Here is a 19521-nt window from a genome sequence, read left to right on the forward strand (position 1 = left end):
CCTCTGGCGACAGGTCCAGGCCTCTCCCCGCCCTCGCCTCGGCCCCTGCCCTGGCCTCACCCACACCAGGAACCGGGAGCGCGGCTTTCTGTGCCAGTCCTGCTGCGCCCCAGGCACTGGGGGCTGGCCTTTCCCCTCACCCCCTCACCCCAAACCGGTCTGTCCAGCCGTCCACCCCAAGGAGGGGAAGCCTCCCGCCCCACCTCAGACTCCCCAAGAAAGCCAGAGCCCAAACGTGTAAATAACAAGGACAATTTACTTGCAGAAGGGGGGGGTCAACAGTCATGCAGCAGGGAGGGCACCCTGTGCTCACACCTCCCCGACGGCCTCCGGGTGCTTCTGCCGCAGGTGTTTGTCCAGGGTGGCACGGAGGCCGAAGGGCACGCAGCAGTGGGGGCACTCGAAGCGGGTGCTGCCGGGCCCCAGGCCGTGCATGCGGCGGTGGCGGTTGAGCTTGCTGCTCTGGGCGCAGGCGTAGGAGCAGAGCTCGCAGGCGTAGGGCCGCTCGCCGGTGTGCGAGCGCCGGTGCACCGTCAGGTTGCTGCTGTTGGTGAAGTGCTTCCCGCAGAACTCGCAGCTGCCCCCAGCCCCGCGGCTCTTACCCACTGACTTGGGCATCTTCTTGGGTGACGTCTTCTGACTGTTTGCAGGGTCGATTCTCTGTTCCTCCTTGCTGACAGCTCTCCAACCATCCCCACCAGGGCCTGCTTGAGCCCCTCGGCCGGGAGCCCCAGGCTCCTGGACACCGGCCGTGGCGGCGGCTCCAGCCCCCTCGCCAGCGCTGCACTGGACGGTGCTGGCTGGGGCCGCGGCATGGACAGCTGGCTCCGGGGGCGCTGCGGAGGCCTGCTCCTGGCTGGTGTCAGCCATGCGGGGGCTCTGGGGCAGCAGCTGCCGGTGGGTCTTCTTGTGGCGGTTGAGCTTGCTGCTCTGGGCGCAGGCATAGGGACACTGGTCGCAGGCGTAGGGCCGCTCGCCGGTGTGCGAGCGCATGTGCACCTTGAGGTTGCTGAAGGAGCTGAGGGTCTTCTTGCATACGAGGCAGGTGGGGCTCCGCCGGCCGAGGCCGTTCACCTGGGGGCCCTTGACCTCAGCTGCCGGCCCCACCACCGCCGACACAGCTGCGGCCACTTCGGCCAGGCCCAGCAGTGGCGCCTCCGGTGCCTCCGATTCCGTCTGGTAGATGGACAGTCCGTGGTCCCACTGGGCGTGGCGCAGCAGTTTCCAGGCCCTGGTGAACTGTCTGCCGCAGCGGAGGCAGTTCAAAGCCTTTAGGTCCTCGTGTTCTGGAGAGAAGAGAAAGGGGCAGGGTGTTAGTGCTGATGGACAGAAGAGCCACAGTTCACAGCTGGCCCCTTTCAGTGGGACAGGCTCTGTTCCAGGGCCAGAGGACTCTGCAGTTAACAACAGACGACAAATGCCCTGGAAGGACCAGGAAGCTGATGTTGGGAGGAGGGTCAGGCAAAGAAAATCTGCAAATACACGAGGATTTGTGCTTGAAAATCTTCAAACAAATTCAGGGAGTGCTTTCTATGCATTAGGTGCTGTGCTGTGCCTCAGCTCACTCAATTTTTCTTCAGGACAGGAAACAATACCTCCAGATGGGAAACTGAGGCACAGAGAGGCACTTCCCTAAAGATCACATGGCTTGAAAGTGGTGGAGCTGGGATTTCAATCCAGATTCCTGGGGGAGGGAGGGGGGTGGAGACCAGGTGTTCAAAAAAGGATTTTTGGGGCCGGGCGTGGTGGCTCACACCTATAATCCTAGCACTCTGGGAGACTGAGGCAGGCAGATCGCTCAAGGTCAGGAGTTCAAAACCAGCCTGAGCAAGAGTGAGACCCCCATCTCTACCATAAATAGAAACAAATTGGCCAACTAATATATAGAAAAAATTAGCCGGGCATGGTGGTGCATGCCTGTAGTCCCAGCTACTCGGGAGGCTGAGGCAGGATTGCTTGAGCCCAGGAGATTGAGGTTGCTGTGAGCTAGGCTGATGCCACGGCACTCACTCTAGCCTGGGCAACAAAGTGAGACTGTCTCAAAAAAAAAAAAAAAGACTTTTGGTTTAATAATAACAGTAAAAATAGCTGCAGAGAAGACTTTAACAGACACCCGGTGAGGAGGTGAGGTAGTGACCTGGGTCCCCCACCCTCGGCATGGATCCCAGATTGATAGCACCCCAATTTGATTTTGTTTTCTCTAGACCCTTGAGGTTCTTTCAGTGGACACTTCCCAGACCCCACCTGCCTTTAGCTTTTTAAATCCTAGGAAGTTTTGTGACCTTGGGCAACCAATGCCCTGAGCCTGTTTCCTCAGCTGTTAAGATTATGGGGATCCTAGGGGTCTCGTCCCTTTATCGGGGTTGTTGTGACCTCGAATAAGGAATAGGTGAGGGGTTTGGTCTGTGTAAGCTCTCAATAAACATTAGCTGAGCCTAGATGCCAAGGTGTCCACCGTTCTCCAAGTCTAAGTCTTGTCCTGTCTTGTTCCAGTGATTCCATCACAGGCCACCCTCCCTGCTCCAGCTTTAAAGCTGATTGAATCACAGCCCCTCCTGTCTCCCACCACTGGACAGACCCTCCCTGGCCCAGCCCTGAATCCCATTTCTCAAAAGTCCTGGGAGGCTGAAAGTTTATAGGGTTATTAGATAAGCCCCACAGCCGATGCTGACCAAAAAGCTTGCTCGCCGTGGGTCAAGCCTCATGTGAAGGGTTTAAATTCCCTGCCAAGAGAAGGAACCCAGATGTCCGGCGTCCAGGACCTGACTGCAACCAGGGGCTTCCCAGCACCTAGCGCTGGGAGATTCCATCAAGGAGGGAAGCCTCAAGCCCTTTGCCTGGCTCTGAGCGACAGTTCCAGCACCTCAATCAGAAGTGATAAAGAGATGGGAGGGGGTGACAACGGTGAATCCAGCTGGCCTCCACCCCTCCTCCCCCAGGCCGCTGCCCTCCCCAGAGGTCCCTGTACTGCCACCCGGGGTCCAGCCACCTGGCCAGTTTATTTCTGGCCAAGGGGAAGGAGAAGTGAAACCAGATTGGGGGTGTGTGTGGCAAATCCCCAGGCCAGTCTTCTGGGGCTGGCCACACCCTGTGGGCGGCCCTCCTTCCCTGCCCAGCCCCCCACCCCCACCAGTCCCAGCCCTAGGTTGGGCAGGACCTGGCCACGCCTAGGGTGGCCTAGGCTGCACCCGGTGGGGAGGAGAAAGGGGAAGTAATGCTCAGTGCCCTGCCGTCCAGCTCAGCCCCTCTGCTGCAGGAAGTCCAGCCCTTGAACTTGAGAGGGGGGCTGCGCCCCGCTTCACTCACCTGAGCTCTGGCAGGGGCTGGGGCCTCTTAAGAGTTGACAGCCCAGCTTCTTGTGGTCCATGAAGGCGGTGATGGCCTCCAACGGGAAAGTCTGCAGGCAGCGGCCGCAGGTCAACAGATCTGGGTGTTTGTCGGCCCAAGGCTGGCGGTCTGCAGGGAGGAAGCGGGTGGTGAGCGTGGGGTGGGGCCAGGATGGGGGCTGGGGGTTCCGAGGGAGAGGGGAAACCCGAAGGTCAGAAAGGGGGGCCTGGGGGGAAGGGCCGGGCGAAGGAGATAAGGCAGGGACAGGGATCCGTGCCCAGAGGAGGGGGTCCCACCCGCGGGTCCGAGGGAAGGGTGGCTGGGCTGGGGCAGGGGCGCGGAGCACTCACCGGGAGAGTTCGGGGTCAGCGGCGTCCACAAGGCCCACGAGCTCCGCGCGCCGAGAGCGTGGAGGGCGGCCCCGGCGGGCACGGGGCCAGGAGAGCCGCGGGGCTCGCCCCCGAGCCGCCCCGACGCGGGCAGCTCCTGCGGGGAAAAGGGCCTGGGCCATGGGGCCTGTAGGGGCCGAGGGTCTGGCTCAGGCTTCACGTCGATGACGAGGTCCGGCATCTCCATCTCGTAGTCTGGGCTGGCGGCGGGCTCGGGGTCTACTCGGCGGGGCGCGCTGCCGGCCTTGCGGCGGGACATGAGTCGCAGGCCGGGCGAGCGGGCAGGCTGGCGGGCGGAGGACGCGCGTTCCGTGCGCGCTCAGGCCGAGGCGCTCAGGTGAGTGACTGCGGCGACCCGCCGGGAACTCTTACACGTGCTGGCCGGGCTCGTGGCTCCGCCCACCGGGGCGGGGCCTACTGGGAGGGGACGGGACGGCCCCGCAGGGGCTCTGCCGCCAGCCAAGCTTAATCTAGGCGGTGTCCTCTGCGTTTGGCTTTGGTGACCAAACTTAGTTCCCACAACAAGGCGTAGAAACAGCTATTCCTGATCCCATTTTACGGCGGGTGCAACTGAGGCACATGATGCCCACACACAGCCCCAAGCGGGAAAATGGTAGGCCACGCTTAATAGGTGCCCAAGAGTAATCTGGACTATTCCATTAAATGCATTGCAATAAAAATTCGTTCTGCAAACGTTTATGGAGCGCCTCCTGTGCACCAGGCTCTGTTCTAAGCACCGAGGATGCGCAAGAACACAAAACAAACAATAACCCCTGCCTTCACGGAGTTTATACTGTGGGGGAGACACTGTAAACAAGATAACTTCACGATGACAAGTGCCATGGAACAAAATAAAGCTAGGAGAGGGGACAGGGTTGCTGGGGTGGGGGGACTTCAGTTTTCTCCCCGATTCCCCGAAAGGGCACGGTGGAACTGAGACCTGGGGTTAGGTGAGGGAGCCAGCCAGTGAACCTGGGCATTCGGGAGTAACTAGGAAGGGGAGGAAATGAGGGTGGGGGATTGAGTGCGGTGAGGGAAAAAAAAAAAAAAAAAAAAGGCACATCACATCCGGAAGGGTCTTTTGACTATTTTAAGGTCTTTTGGTTTTCCTGAGACAGGAGCCTTGGAAGGGTTTTGAGCAGAGAGGGGTGTTATCATATGCATCTATGCTGTTCCCAGACCTGGAGTCGTCATTAAAACCAAACAGCCAAGCACCTCACCTGCCTCCACTCTGGCCCCCTTGAACTTGCCCGCTCTTAGCAATTCTCTGTGCTCGCAGCAATTCTCTCTGCTCTCCGTTTGAAGTGGCATTGACACCCTGCCCCACCCTCAATCTTTTACAAGTGTTCTTTTCTTCCTGGCACTGACCACATGATAGCATAGAACTGTTTGTTGACTGTCCTCCCCCCCACACACACACACACAATGCAAGCCCCCTGAGGTCAGGGCCAGAGTCTGTCCCCCCCCTCCAGGTGTCCCCAACCCAGATGCTGATTTCAGATGCTGATCACTTGGAGTTCTACGTATTGTTATTCAGGTCTCCGCACAATTGTCCTCCTGAGAGCAGAGGGCCCAGACCAACAACTATCTAAAGTAGCCCCACCCTGCTGAAGGCCTTGCAAATTACACTAGATGACCTCTATCTGTCCCCAGTTCCCTCTTGGGCCTCAGTGTTCCCGTCTGTCAAAAGAGTCAGAGGAAGTTGGAAACAGGGTTAACTGAAGTGGCTTCTTTATAAATACGACCTCCAGGCTGGGCACAGTGGCTCACGCCTTGTAATCCTAGCACTCTGGGAGGCCAAGGCGGGCGGATTGCTCGAGGTCAGGAGTTCGAAAACAGCCTGAGCAAACCACCCGTCTCTACTATAAATAGAAAGAAATTAATTGGCCAACTAATAGATATAGAAAAAAATTAGCCGGGCATGGTGGCGCATGCCTGTAGTCCCAGCTACTCGGGAGGCTGAGGCAGCAGGATTGCTTGAGCCCAGGAATTTGAGGTTGCTGTGAGCTAGGCTGACGCCACAGCACTCACTCTAGCCTGGGCAACAGAGTGAGACTCTGTCTCAAAAAAAATAAATAAATAAATTTAAAAAATATGTAAATGTGACCTCCTGTGATCATCTAATTTTAAGCTCCCCCAAGACTGCCACTCAATATCACATTGCCCCATGTGGATTGCTCAAGGTCAGGAGTTCGAAACCAGCCATCTCTACTAAAAATAGAAAGAAATTAATTGGCCAACTAAAAATATATAGAAAAAATTAGCTGGGCATGGTGGCGCATGCCTGTAGTCCCAGCTATTCGGGAGGCTGAGGCAGGAGGATCGCTTGAGCCCAGGAGTTTGAGGTTGCTGTGAGCTGGGCTGATGCCATGGCACTAGCCAGGGCAACAGAGTGAGGCTGTGTCTCAAAAAAAAAAAAAAAAAAAAATATATATATATATATATATATATACATATATATATATAATCACATTGCCCTTATTTAATTCTTTTCACATCACTTTTATCAAGTCCGGAAAGATCTTGTTTATCTATTCGCTCATTTATACTCTATCCTATCCCTCCCTCCCTCCCACACTAGAATGTAGGTTCTGTGAGGCAAGATAGGAGTCTGTCTTTTTACAAATATAGCCCCTACTCATTCATAGTTGAGTCAACGAATACTTTTGAGCTCCTACTATGTGCCTGACATTCTTTCAACAGATATTTGCAGAGCAACTGTGTGCTGGGCACCAGGCCTTGGGAGTCTAGTGGAAAGCAGAGGCCCACGGGGTCCCTGCCTAAGTGGAACCTGGTGTGGAGTTCTGGCGACTGGGCCCAGAGCAGCAAGATTCCCATTCCTCACTCAGGGCCTCAGTTTCCCCTTTTCTAAAATGGGGCTGCAGGATGAAATAATGGCCTCCAATCCATCATTGCACAGTGCACAGCCACTGCACTCTGAGTTCTTTTCTTTTCTTTTTCTTTTTCTTTTTTTTTTTTTGAGACAGAGCCTCACTCTGTTGCCCTGGCTAGAGTGCTGGGGTATCAGCTTAGCTCACAGCAATCTCAATCTCCTGGGCTCAAGCGGTGATCCTCCTGCCTCAGCCTCCCGAGTAGCTGGGACTACAGGCATGGGCCACCATGCCTGGCTATTTTTTTTTCTATATATTTTTAGTTGTCCAATTAATTTCTTTGTATTTTTAGTAGAGACAGGGTCTCCCTCTTGCTTAGGCTGGTCTCGGACTCCTGACCTCGAACAATCCTCCCGCCTCAGCCTCCCAGAGTGCTAGGATTACAGGCGTGAGCCATTACTCCCGGCCTAAACCCTTTTGTTGGTAAGCTGCTGCTGATCAAGGTTTCATATGGAGGAGGTGGGGTGCCGACAGGCGGTAAAGGGCAAGAGTGTGTATGCATGGGGGTGGGGGTGAAAAGGCCAAGCTTTGCTCCTAACCCAGCGCGGAGGAAATCTTCCCCTCCCTGAGCCTCAGTTTATTCCTCCATAAAATGGGCATCCCTGATGCCCCCAACTCCTAGGCTGACTGATCCGGATCAAAGCGTCCAGCGAAACAGCCAGCGGGGTGGCCCCCGGGCTGTGCTCTGTGCTCCCTGAGCCTGCGGCCGGCCCGCGACCACGTGGGGCAGTGGCGGCGACGCGAGCGGAACCCAGGCTCCGCGGCTCGCGGCCCGCCCGGGCCTCTGCGGCGGGGGCGCAGGCGGAAGTGTGGGTGCCAGCAGCCGCGGACCTGGGTGAGTAAGGGCGTGCTGGTGGGGGACCGTGAGCAGGTTCCCTCCCCCCGACCCCGGCCCGGGACGCCTACCCCCGTGCAGGTCCCGGAGTGGCGGAAAGACGCGGGACAGCGCGGGCAACGCGGGCAGCGGGGACGTTTTGGCGCCGAACGCCTGTATCAGGGACTCTGGTCCCGAACACCGGCGGCGGGAAGGGCCCAGCGGATGGGGTGGGGAGCAGGGGGAAGGCGGAGTGCTCCCCCGCTCCCCCGGGAGAATAGCAATGACCACGAGAAGGACTGTAGTAACGGTGGCGATCCTCAGACTCCCGCCTTGCCTGGGGTGGAATCGCTTGCGCCATGTGACCCTGTTGGTGGGAAGAGATGTCCAGCCCCAACGCCCAGGGCGGGGTCGGGAGTGGACGCCTGGGGGCCGGGAGGACCCACTTAGTATAAGAAAAGGAGAGCTCTGGGTGGCCAGGGCGGAACTGAAAGAAGACTGACCTGCCCTAGGGGCGGAGGGGAGGGGAAAGATTCCTTGCTTGGAGTTCTGACCCTTGGCGGTGGCCCCATTTAAAAAATTTGCATCAAGATGGGGCAGCCCACCCGGTGTGTGTGTGTGTGGACACGTGAGCACCTGGGTTAATTAGGTCTGGCTGCTTCGCTATTAACCGGATAATTTAGCCAGTTCCCTGCCCTGGCAACCGTTTGTCTGCTGAACTGATCATTCTTATTTTCTTTTTTTTTTTGAGACAGAGTCTCGCTTTGTTGTCCAGGCTAGAGTTAGTGCCGTGATGTCAGCCTAGCTCACAGCAACATCAAACTCCTGGGCTCGAGAGATCCTTCTGCCTCAGCCTCCCGAGTAGCTGGGACTACAGACATGCGCCACCATGCCCGGCTAATTTTTTTATATACATATCAGTTGGCCAATTAATTTCTTTCTATTTATAGTAGAGACGGGTCTCCCTCTTGCTCAGGCAAGAGGGAGTTCAGGCAAGAGTTCAAAACCATTGAACTCCTGACCTTGAGCAATCTGCCCGCCTCGGCCTCCCAGAGAGCTAGGATTACAGGCGTGAGCCACCTCGCCCGGCCATCATTCTTATTTTCTTATGGGTTCCGAGGCCCCAAGGAGATGAAACCTACCATTGACCCACGTGGTGGGCTCTTGTGTCTACAGACAAGTTTTCCAAATAGTAGGAGATGGGTTTGAACATTTTGTTTCCCTGAAACCTTCCTAGTAAATCCCTGGCTTGGAGATTTGGGATAAAGGTCTCTGCGGCCAGGTCACCAGGGAGAATGGATAAGGCCTGCCTTTCAGTTCTTGGGCACACCCTGTGTGACCTTTCTCAAGGTAATTTCTAGATCAGGTCATACCTTGGGTCCAAAATCTTCGTGGTCTGCTTTGTGCTGGTGGAAAAAGTCTGCCTTCATGGCAGGAGAGAGGGCCCCTGCTCCTTGTCAGGCCAACCTGAGTCTGTTCCCTCTCTCTACGACTCTCTCCAGCTTGCACCCAGCAAATGATTTGGCAGCCTCCAGCTTCACTTTCTACCTTTGCAAAATGGGCATTGCATCCAGGGGACCAAATCTCCCTTGTTTTTTTTCCTGATGGAGAAAACCCATCCCTATACTGGCCTTCATTTTTTGTTTTATTATAAGTTAACATAATTATAAGAGATTTAACATAATTCTTTGGCCACTTGCTTAATTCCCATCCTTTATTAAGTGCTAATCCTGGAGACTAGGGTGTTTCTCTTAAAAATCTCGGGTGATAACTAGGTTGAGGGAAGTCCCCGGAGACTGGGAGGCTTGACTACATCAGAGTGACAGTGGTCAGATAAATTAGAAAATGTAGGCCAACAGGGTGGCTCACACCTGTAATCCCAACACTCTGGGAGGCTGAGGCCGAAGGATCACTTGAGGCCAGGAGTTCTCCACCAGCCTGAGTAAGAGCGAGACCCTGTCTCTACAAAAAATAGAAAAATCAGCCCCGGGCATGGTGGCGCATGCCTGTAGTCCCAGCTACTTGGGAGGCTGAGGCAGAAGGATCGCTTGAGCCCAGGTGTTTGAGGTTGCAGTGATCTATGATGACACCACTGCACTCTAGCCTGGGGGACCACAGCAAGACACTGTCTCAAAAAAACAAAAAAAAAAGAAAAAGAGAATTAGGCAATGTCAATATCACTTAATCCCATTCACTAAATATCAGTTAATCCCATTCACTGTGGTCTTCTCCCTTTGTCCCTCATGTCTAGTCCCTGTGGGGCAGGCAGAGGGATCCTGGGGAAACCTATGCCACATCCTGTTGCCCTGCTCGGAACTGTGCAGTGGCTCCAAGTCTCACTCGGAGTGGAAGTTGGATCTGTCCCTGCCCCTACCTCCTCCTTTCTGGCTTCCTTGCTATGCCCCAGAGCCACTCTGCTGTGGACTTTGCATTGCTGTTCCCTCAGAGAGGAATGTGTTCCCCATATCCCCGCATAGCTGGAGTTCCTTTTTTCATTCAGATCTGCACTCCAATGGAACCTTATCACTGGGATCTTTCCTGCTCTGCCTTCCTGGAAACCACCCTCTGCCCCCCAGGCTGGGCCAGCTGTCCCCTCTAGGCTCCTTCATTCCAGCCCTGCCCACTCTGGGTCATCACTGTCCTGGGGACAGGTTGGTGTCAGTCATTGGACTGTGAGCTCCTGAGGACAGGGTCAGGCTGATTCAGCCATAGGTGTGTTCTCTGAATTGCCCAGCATGGGCGAAGGGGCTGCGATTTTCTCAGTGCTGTCAGGGAGGAAAGTGAGCCACGTATCTAGAAATATATAATCTTCTATCTGGAAGAGGGGTCCGGGCAGTAAGAAGGGCAAGTGCAAAGGCCCTGAGGCAGGACTGTGCTTGGCATGTTTAAGGAATAACAACAATGAGCAAAGGGTCAAGGGGAGGGAGGTGAGGTCAGAGATGTGACAGTAGCCTTGTAGCCACTGTCAGAACTTTGACTTTTGCTCTGGGTTAGGCAGGAGCCATAGAAGGTTCTGAGGGTGTGATGGGTTTCAGTTCTAACAGGATCCCTCTGACCACAGTGGGGGGCTGGGGTGGGCAGACTGGAGGGAAGGTAGGGGCTGGGAGGCCAGTGGGGAGGTGACTGCAGTGGACTAGGTAGGAGGTGATGATGGTGTCTGGATCTGGCCAGGGGTGGGAGGAGGGCAGAGTAGGGATGGTGAGAGATCATGGATTCAGGATGCATTTTTCAAACTCCTGACTCTGAGATCCAATCCGCCGCCGCCTCGGCCTCCCAGAGTGCTAGAATTACAGGCGTGAGCCACCACGCCCAGCCAGGATGCATTTTTTTTTTTTTTTTTGAGACACAGTCTCGCTTTGATGCCCAGGCTAGAGTGAGTGCCATGGCGTCAGCCTGGCTCACAGCAACCTCAGGCTCCTTGGCTCAAGCTATCCTGCTGCATCAGCCTCCCGAGTAGCTGGGACTACAGGCATGTGCCACGATGCCTGGCTAATTTTTTCTATATATATGTTGGTTGGCCAATTAATTTCTTTCTATCTATAGTAGAGACGGGGTCTCGCTCTTGCTCAGGCTGGTTTCGAACTCCTGACCTTGAGCAATCCGCCCGCCTTGGCCTCCTAGAGTGCTAGGATTACAGGCGTGAGCCACCGCGCCCGGCCCAGGATACGTTTTTGAAAGTGGATCCAACAAGCTTTGCTGATGAATGGGATGTGGGTGGGAGAGAGAGCAAGAAGGAGTCCAGGACCCCCTGTCCAGCTCTCTGAGATGTCATTTGCCAGAGTGATCACCAACACACCCCGCCACCCCACACCAAGATTCTCCTGACAACCTTCAGAGGCCTTTTTTTTTTGTGCTTCATTCCAAGGGCGAGGAACCAGTGCAGGGAGGCTGCTCAGAGAGTTGTAGTGACCTGCTCAGATCCCTGTAGGACTGTGACACCCTGCCACCCGCTCCTGGTCTACACTCCCATCCTCTATGCCCAGAGTGGTCAGCTAAGGCTTGCCCCCTGTTCTCATATGGCACAAAAGCTAACAGTGTCTTTTCCTTTTTTTTTCTGAGACAGGGTCTCACTGTGCTGCCCAGGCTAGAGTGCTGTCACATCAACACAGCTCACGACAACCTCCAACTCCTGGGCTGAAGGAATCCTGCCTCAGCCTCCCAAGTAGCTGGGACTACAGGTGCGTGCCACCACACCTATCTAGATTTTTTAAAAAATTTTTTGTAAACTGGGCACGGTGGCTCACGCCTGTAATCCTAGCTAGCACTCTGGGAGTCCGAGGGGGGTGGATTGCTGAAAGTCAGGAGTTCAAGACCATACTGAGCAAGAGTGAGACACAGTCTTTACTAAAAATAGAAATAAATTATCTGGACAACTAAAAAAATATATATAGAAAAAACTAGCTGGGCATGGTGGTACATGCCTGTAGTCTTAGCTACTCGGGAGGCTGAGGCAGGAGGATCGCTTGAGCCCAGGAGTTTGAGGTTGCTGTGAGCTAGGCTGACGCACTCTAGCCCGGGCAACAGAGCCAGACTCTGTCTCAAAAAAAAAAGAAAAAAAACTTTTTTTATTTTTGTAGAGACGATGGTCTTGCTACGTTGACCAGGTTGCTCTTGAAGTTCTGGGCTCAAGCGATCCTCCTGCCTCAGCGCCCCCAAAGTCCTGGGATTCCAGATGTGAGCCACCACCACGCCCAGCCTCCATTTTTAAAGTAGTTCAAAAACTTTAAAAAAAATTTTTTTCTCACGCCTGTAATCCTAGCTCTTGGGAGGCCGAGGCGGGCGGATTGCTCAAGGTCGGGAGTTCGAAACCAGCCTGAGCAAGAGCGAGACCCCGTCTCTACTATAAATAGAAAGAAATTAATTGGCCAACTGATATATATATAAAAAATTAGCCGGGCATAGTGGCGCATGCCTGTAGTCCCAGCTACTCAGGAGGCTGAGGCAGAAGGATCACTGGAGCCCAGGAGTTTGAGGTTGCTGTGAGCTAGGCTGACGCCACGGCACTCACTCTAGCCTGGACAACAAAGCGAGACTCTGTCTCAAAAAAAAAAAAAAAAAAAAAAAAAAAAAAAAAATTTTTTCTGTGTGAAAATTATATATTTAAATTTCAGCATCCCAGTAAGTAAGGTTATGAGCACAACCGTGTTCATTTGTTTATGTATTGTCTACAGCTGCTTTCCTGCTACTGTGGCAGTTTTTTGTGTTTTTTTTTTTTTTTTGAGACAGAGTCTCGCTCTGTTCCCTGGGCTAGAGTGCCGTGGCGTCAGCCTAGCTCACAGCAACCTCAAACTTCTGGGCTCAAGTGATCCTCCTGCCTCAGCCTTCTGAGTAGCTGGGAGTACAGGCATGTGCCACCACACCTGGCTAATTTTTTCTATTTTTAATAGAGATGGGGTCTCACTCTTGCTCAGGCTGGTATAGCAGAATTTAGTTGTGATGGAGACCCTGTGGCCCAGGAAGCCTAAAATATTTACCACCTGGCCCTTTACAAAGAAAGTTTGCCAACCTCTGCTATTTATTTTGCCAAGAAGGATTCTATTTGGGCCACCTATGGAGGTGTGAGGTCAGTAAAATTTGGCAGCTAGTTATGCAGAGTGGGTGACAAGGGTCAGATCCCTGAAGGGGAGAGCTCTTTCGAACATTTTTTTTTTTTTTTTTTTTTTTGAGACAGAGTCTCACTTTGTTGCCCAGGCTAGAGTGAGTGCCATGGCGTCAGCCTAGCTCACAGCAACCTCAAACTCCTGGCTCAAGCAATCCTTCTGCCTCAGCCTCCCAAGTAGCTGGGACTACAGGCATGCGCCACCATGCCCGGCTAATTTTTTCTATATATATTAGTTGGCCAATTAATTTCTTTCTATTTATAGTAGAGATGGGGTCTCACTCTTGCTCAGGCTGGTTTCGAACTCCTGACCTCGAGCAATCCACCCGCCTCGGCCTCCCAGAGAGCTAGGATTACAGGCGTGAGCCACCTTGCCCGGCCTTCGAACATTTTTTTAAAGGACATGGAAGCATTACAATATGCCTCTTTCTTCCTAAAGTTAAAATGCAAAAATTATTTTGAATACAAAAATATATGGTACAGAATTGAAAAGGTGCAAAAAGGCAGGCCCCCCTCTCTGGTCTTGCAGTTAGAAATACTAACAACTATGCTTGACAGGGGTCAGGATGGGCAGCAAGATGGCGTCTGCCAGCAGGGGAGTCCAGGTAGTCAAGCCACACCCTCCATTAGTAAGATTTCCTGACAGAAGAGACAATCCTAAACCCAGTGTATCAGAAGCTTTGAGATCAGCAGGGCTATGTCTCACTCTTCTGCAGTTTCCCAGCATTCTAAGGGAAGTAAATCACCAGATTTGCTGAGGTATCAGGGTCCACCAGAAGCTGCAGAAATAATAAAAACATTGCCTCAGAAATATAGAAGGAAGGCCAGGCCTGTAATCCTAGCACTCTGGGAGGCCGAGGCGGCGATCTTTGGGCTCAGGAGTTCGAGACCAGCCTGAGCAAGAGCAAGACCTCGTCTCTACTAAAAATAGTAAGAAATTAATTGGCCAACTAAAAATATATATAGAAAAAATTAGCCGGGCATGGTGGCACATGCCTGTAGTCCCAGCTACTTGGGAGGCTGAGGCAGGAGGATCGCTTGAGCCCAGGAGTTTGAGATTGCTGTGAGCTAGGCTGGATGCCACAGCACTCTAGCCCGAGCAACAGAGTGAGATTCTGTCTCCAAAAAAAAAAAAAAAAAAAGAAATATAGAAGGAAACTTGTGTCTCAAGAAGAAATTAAATTTAGCCAACATGGAAGTCCAGAGTAATCATGATGGCTGCTATTTGTCATCATACAAAAAAATTACCTTTATAATATATGATTTCTAAAATGAAAAAAAATAACTATAGTTTTCCTATTTCCATGGAAACTATCAAATTGCCCCTCTTTGGCTATCCTAATTGACAATCCTAGCCACAAGGGATTTGAATTTCTGTTTCTCCACAGCTTCACCAACACAATGCATTATCAACCTTTTGATCTTTCTAATGGGAGGTGAAGAATGCTTTGGCATTGTAACTGTAATTTGCATTTTGCTGGTTCTCAGAGATACTTGAATTATTTCATAGCCATCTTTTTTTTTTTTTTTTTGAGACAGAGTCTCACTTTGTTGCCCCAGGCTAGAGTGAGTGCCGTGGCGTCAGCCTAGCTCACAGCAACCTGAAACTCCTGGGCTCAAGCGATCCTCCTGCCTCAGCCTCCCGAGTAGCTGGGACTACAGGCATGTGCCACCATGCCCGGCTAATTTTTTCTATATATATTTTTTAGTTGGTCAATTAATTTCTTTCTATTTTTGGTAGAGACAGGGTCTCGCTCAGGCTGGTTTCGAACTCCTGACCTTGAGCAATCCGCCCGCCTCGGCCTCCCAAAGTGCTAGGATTACAGACGTGAGCCACCGCGCCCGGCCAGGAGATGGATACTTTAAAACAACAACAACATCACAACTTGATTGAGATGTATTTCACATACCATACCATTTACCAGTGGAGACATTTTTTGGTTGTCACAGGTTGAAGGGGGCATGCTACTGGCATCTAGTAGGTGGCGGCCAGGGATGCTGCTAGAACCCCCACCCATGCACTGGACAGCCCCGAGAAACACAATGAAGAATTTTTTTTTTTGATACTGAGTCTCACTCTGTTGCCCAGACTAGAGTGCCGTGGTGTCAGCCTAGCTCACAGCAACCTCAAACTCCTGGGCTCAAGCGATCCTCCTGCCTCAGCCTTCTGAGTAGCTGGGACTACAGGCATGCACCACCATGCCTGCCTAATTTTTTCTATATATATATTTTAGTTGTCCAGCTAATTTCTTTCTATTTTTTTTTTAGTAGAGACGGGTCTCGCTCTTGCTCAGGCTGGTCTCGAACTCCTGAGCTCAAATGATCCGCCCGCCTCAGCCTCCCAGAGTGCTAGGATTACAGGCGTGAGCCACTGTGCCTGGCTGAGAAAACTGCCTGTTGATTGAGGTCACGCAGCTAAGCAGCCCACTCCATTCATTCATTCATTCTGTTTGGAGCAGGAGCACTTTTTTCTGAGCCTGGTCTTTATGGCATGCAGTGTTCTAGGAGCTGGGGATCCAGCAGCAGGAGAAGCCAGGTGGCGACCTGGAAGCCACCCAACTGAGGGAAAGGAGATACTGGCAGATACGGGGACTGCCAGCCGTTGTGCCTGAGGACCAGCGCGGAGGCCAGTGCGGCTTGGGGAGGAGAGCAAGCTTGTGGCTCCACGTGCTGGTGGGATCCTGAGCTTGCAGGGCCTTGAAGGCTGCGGTGAAGACTTTGGTTTTGTCTCTGAGCAAAACAGAAGCCTCAGGAGGGCTCTGAACAAGAGGAGGTACGTGATCTGACTCAGGTGTTAAAAGGGGCCTCTGCCTGGGGTGGGGAACAGACTTGGGGGGCAAATGTGGAAGCAGAGAACTCAGTGAGGAGTTGACTGCAGTAGTCCAGGCAGGAAGTGACGGTGGCTGCCTCGGGATGTTGGCAGTGGTGTGTGACAAGTGTTAGGATATGAATGAATATCTATGTAGTTTCCCCTTAGCCTTTTTCTGTCATTTATGAACTTCGTGTTTTTGAAGAGTCCAGGTTAGTTTTTTTTTTTTTTTTGAGACAGAGTCTCGCTTTGTTGCCCAGGCTAGAGTGAGTGCCATGGCGTCAGCCTAGCTCACAGCAACCTCAAACTCCTGGGCTCAAGCAATCCTCCTGCCTCAGCCTCCCGAGTAGCTGGGGCCTCCCGAGTAGCTGGGACTACAGGCATGCGCCACCATGCCCAGCTAATTTTTTCTATATATATTAGTTGGCCAATTAGTTTGTTTCTATTTATAGTAGAGACAGGGTCTCGCTCTTGCTCAGGGTGGTTTCAAACTCCTGACCTTGAGCAATCCGCCCGCCTCAGCCTCCCAGAGTGCTAGGATTACAGACGTGAGCCACCACGCCCGGCCCAGGTTAGTTTTTAAAAATTGTTTTGGTAGAATGTCCCTCAATTTGCATTTCCTCATAATTATATCCAGATAATCCATTTTTGGCAGAAATTCCACAAAGTGGTGGCCTGTCCTTCTCGATGTCCCCTTTACTAGAGAGGTTGGCTTTGATCACTAAGTTAAGGGGGTGTTCACCAGGCTTCTCCACTGTAAATTACTGCTTGCCCTTTACAGGAAGAAATAGCTTGTGAGGAGGTACTTCAAGACTATGCAGATACCATCTACCTCATCAAACTTCCATCCACATATTTTTGCATCACTTTTTAACTTTCCAACTCCATTATTTACGTTTATGTACTTGCCATTCCACAGTAAGGCTTTTCCCTTCTCCTCTTTTACTTATTTATTCATTTATTTATAATCAATGTGGACTCTGGATTTCTCTGTTATCCAGTGGGTTATAATCTGGAATTCTCATTATTTTGTTATTCAAATCATTCCAGATCTGGCCGGTGGGAGCCCTTGCAAGCTGGCTCCTGTATGAGAATCTATTTGCAAGATAGGACTTCCTGGAGGGTTGGATGGGCCGTGTATGTGAGAAGGAGGAGGCTGGGCTTCCTTCTTTTGGCAAATAATTGACCGGAACTGAGGATAAAGCTGTGATAAAAGTAGACAAAAGTTCCTGCCTTCATGGGGCTCATGGTCTTGTGCAGGTGGCACTTTGTTTTTGGCCCAAGCCACTAGGGAAGTCTTGGAGCCAATTTTAAGGGGAATCAGGGTCTGGCCAGGTTAAGTGGAGACACCTGACAGATCAGCATCTGCTACCCCCCCCCCCTTCCTCCTTTATCCCCCTCTGCATTTAACAGCTTCCTACTCTTCTTCACTCAACAGCCGGGACAATGCAGACTCCTCTGACCGTTCCTGTGCTGCGGCTTCCCCGGGGCCCTGATGGCTTGAGCCGAGGCTTTGCGCCCGATGGACGCAGGGGCCCCTTGAAGCCTGACATTTCAGGAACCCAGGATTGTCCCATAGCTCAAGAATCTCCGGAGTCCCAGGAACAGCAGGCCCGAGCCACCCTTCGGGAGCGCTACCTCCGCAGCCTGCTGGCCATGGTGGGTCGTCAGGTGAGCTTCACACTGCACGAGGGTGTGCACGTGGCTGCCCACTTTGGAGCCACTGACCTGGACGTGGCCAACTTTTACGTGTCACAGCTGCAGACTCCCATAGGTGTGCAGGCTGAGGCGCTGCTCCGATGTAGTGACATCATTTCATATACCTTCAAGCCATAAAGATGTTATTATGTTCACCTGTCTGCTCGAGGCTTAGCCACTGTATCCCAGGCCTCCAAATGTTCCCAAGCCAGGAACTCTGGGCCCCCTAGAGTTCTGAGCTCCCTGGAATTTTGAGCCAACCTCCAAGCAACTCTGGATACCTGAGACCGCCAGGATCTAGTCTGTAAAAGTCTGCAACCCTAGGAATTCTAGATCCTGTTGAAAGGAATGCTCTACCTCACAGAACTCTGAACTCTACAGAAATATGGGCCTGACCATTTCCTGAAGACTGGGGTGTGGGAGAATAAGGGAAGGCAAATTGCAGAGAAGTTGTTTATTGACGAGATTGCAAAATTCAACCACCCTGAAGGTACACTCCCCAATGCTCCCCTCCTGCTAAAGAACCAATTATCCCAGGAAAATTCGACTCCTGTTTTTTTTTGTTTGTTTTTTGTTTTAAGTATATCCACGTGGACGGAGTCATATTTGCTAGGTGGTGGGGTGGTTATCCAAAGGCTGAATCTGGTGGAGCTGGGCCGAGTAGGAGAGGAGCCCAGATAAAGGTGTAGGGACTGGACAGCCGCTAGCCTCCGGGAATGGCTGGAGCAACCTGCATGCCAGGATTGGGAGATGAGGACTTGATTTCATTTTGGGGTGGGCGGACTCGCGCCTTTACAAAGCGAGGGGCGTGGCTCGTACTGGGTCACGTGGCTGTGCACTAGCTCTCCTCCCTTCACCCCACCTCTGGGTGGTGTAGACTGCGCACGAGAGATAGCAGATTCGCTTTCCCCTCACTCTGGTGGATGGTCAGACCCTGTGCGGCGGCGCCACTGAGAAAAGGCTGAGGATTCGTGATTAATGTGAAGCTTCACCTTTTCTCCATTTCGCCGCAGCCTCGTAGCGTGGCTGTCTAAGTCACTAGCTTCACTTAGCCCCTTGTTACGAGTAATCTTTCAGCAGATCATTTAAAAAGAAAGCAGTTTGTGCCCCCTTCCGCAGTCCCTTCAAGTTCAGAATGTAAGCGAAGCCTTACGCTAAGGAAAGGTAAGGTGTGTTGGGTCGCAGTCGCGAAAGTGCGGCGGCCGACGATGTTGAATGGGACAGGTGCTTAGCCGCAGCCGCCAGCCGCCCTTTCACGACTCCGCCTCTGGCGAGTCGGCGGCCCAGCCCTCCAGTTGCCTTGGCAACCACGTGCTCGCTCCGCCCTCAGTCCCCTTTTACGGGTTCAGCTCCGCCTCTGGTCGGCGGCCGAGCTGGGACGGCGTGGCGAAAGTGCGGAGAAGGATGTTAAGCTATCGGACGAGCCCCGGGGGGCGTGGCTCGGGCTCACGCAGGTCCACATCCTGTCCTGGTGAGCTGCCTTCACCACCGGTGTTCCGGTTGGCAGATTCGTCTCTCGCCTTTGGAATTTCCTCCTTTCCCCGTTTTTTTTTTTTAATCCTTCATGGGTTCATATGTATTTTATTATTGTAATTTATATCTCAATTATATTTTATGCTACCCAGAGACAGAGGGTTACTGCTGTGCCTGCACTCCGCAAACGGAAGACCAGCGACTGACTGGCTAGGGTGCCGAGGCTGCGTCTCCAGGCACAGGACCCCTCTGGCAGCATCCGTCGCCTGTGCTCGTGTGTCCACCGCAGTCCTCTCGCCCCTCCCGCTCCATCCCGTTGCCTTTCATCAGCTAACCTAGCGTCAGACACTTCCATCCCTGTCCTCTGTATTCCCCTCTCCAGTACCTGGGCCTGTGACGAATGTGTGCGAGCCCGAAACGAGTTATCTACACGGGGCGGGGGCCGGGGGCGGCTCGGGTTCGCGCCTGCGCGCTGCTCTGGGAGACCGCGTCCCCCTCGCCCCGCCCCTCGAGCTCTGCGG

The 19521-nt window shown here is 52.9% G+C and overlaps 2 protein-coding genes and 1 pseudogene across 9 annotated transcripts; 2 read left to right on the forward strand and 1 right to left on the reverse strand.

Moving 5' to 3' along the window:
- Positions 1-238: 238 nt before the first annotated feature.
- ZNF296 (zinc finger protein 296) lies at positions 239-4108 on the reverse strand. The gene is made up of 3 exons (XM_012761377.2): positions 3678-4108; positions 3307-3456; positions 239-1286 (listed from the first exon to the last, which is right to left on the reverse strand). The coding sequence occupies exons 1-3, from the start codon at positions 3973-3975 to the stop codon at positions 310-312; spliced, it is 1425 nt and encodes a 474-aa protein (XP_012616831.1). The 5' UTR covers positions 3976-4108; the 3' UTR covers positions 239-309.
- Positions 4109-7331: 3223 nt separating this feature from the next.
- GEMIN7 (gem nuclear organelle associated protein 7) lies at positions 7332-18069 on the forward strand. 8 transcript variants are annotated; one of them, XM_075993173.1, is made up of 4 exons: positions 7332-7442; positions 11485-11599; positions 15480-15793; positions 17268-18069. In XM_075993173.1, the coding sequence occupies exon 4, from the start codon at positions 17276-17278 to the stop codon at positions 17663-17665; it is 390 nt and encodes a 129-aa protein (XP_075849288.1). In that variant the 5' UTR covers positions 7332-7442; positions 11485-11599; positions 15480-15793; positions 17268-17275; the 3' UTR covers positions 17666-18069. The 8 variants fall into 8 exon arrangements, with proteins under 8 accessions (XP_075849288.1, XP_075849287.1, XP_012616832.1 ...); XM_075993172.1 differs by having other exon boundaries at positions 15518-15793; XM_012761378.2 differs by lacking the exon at positions 11485-11599 and having other exon boundaries at positions 7337-7442; positions 15518-15793.
- Positions 13272-14739, forward strand: LOC105869601 (alpha-ketoglutarate dehydrogenase component 4 pseudogene; annotated as a pseudogene).
- Positions 18070-19521: the final 1452 nt, after the last annotated feature.

This window comes from Microcebus murinus, chromosome 16 (assembly GCF_040939455.1).
Source record: "Microcebus murinus isolate Inina chromosome 16, M.murinus_Inina_mat1.0, whole genome shotgun sequence".
NCBI classification, from domain to species: Eukaryota; Metazoa; Chordata; class Mammalia; order Primates; family Cheirogaleidae; genus Microcebus; species Microcebus murinus.

Excerpts from the sequence above, each read along its gene's own strand:
- GEMIN7 (XM_075993173.1), top strand. The coding sequence starts at position 17,276 with ATGCAGACTCCTCTGACCGTTCCTGTGCTGCGGCTTCCCCGGGGCCCT.
- ZNF296 (XM_012761377.2), bottom strand. The coding sequence starts at position 3,975 with ATGTCCCGCCGCAAGGCCGGCAGCGCGCCCCGCCGAGTAGACCCCGAG. Across the intron at positions 3,457-3,677 it reads GCTGACCCCGAACTCTCCCG|ACCGCCAGCCTTGGGCCGAC; the intron begins GTGAGTGCTCCG and ends TCCTCCCTGCAG. Across the intron at positions 1,287-3,306 it reads CAGCCCCTGCCAGAGCTCAG|AACACGAGGACCTAAAGGCT; the intron begins GTGAGTGAAGCG and ends TCTTCTCTCCAG.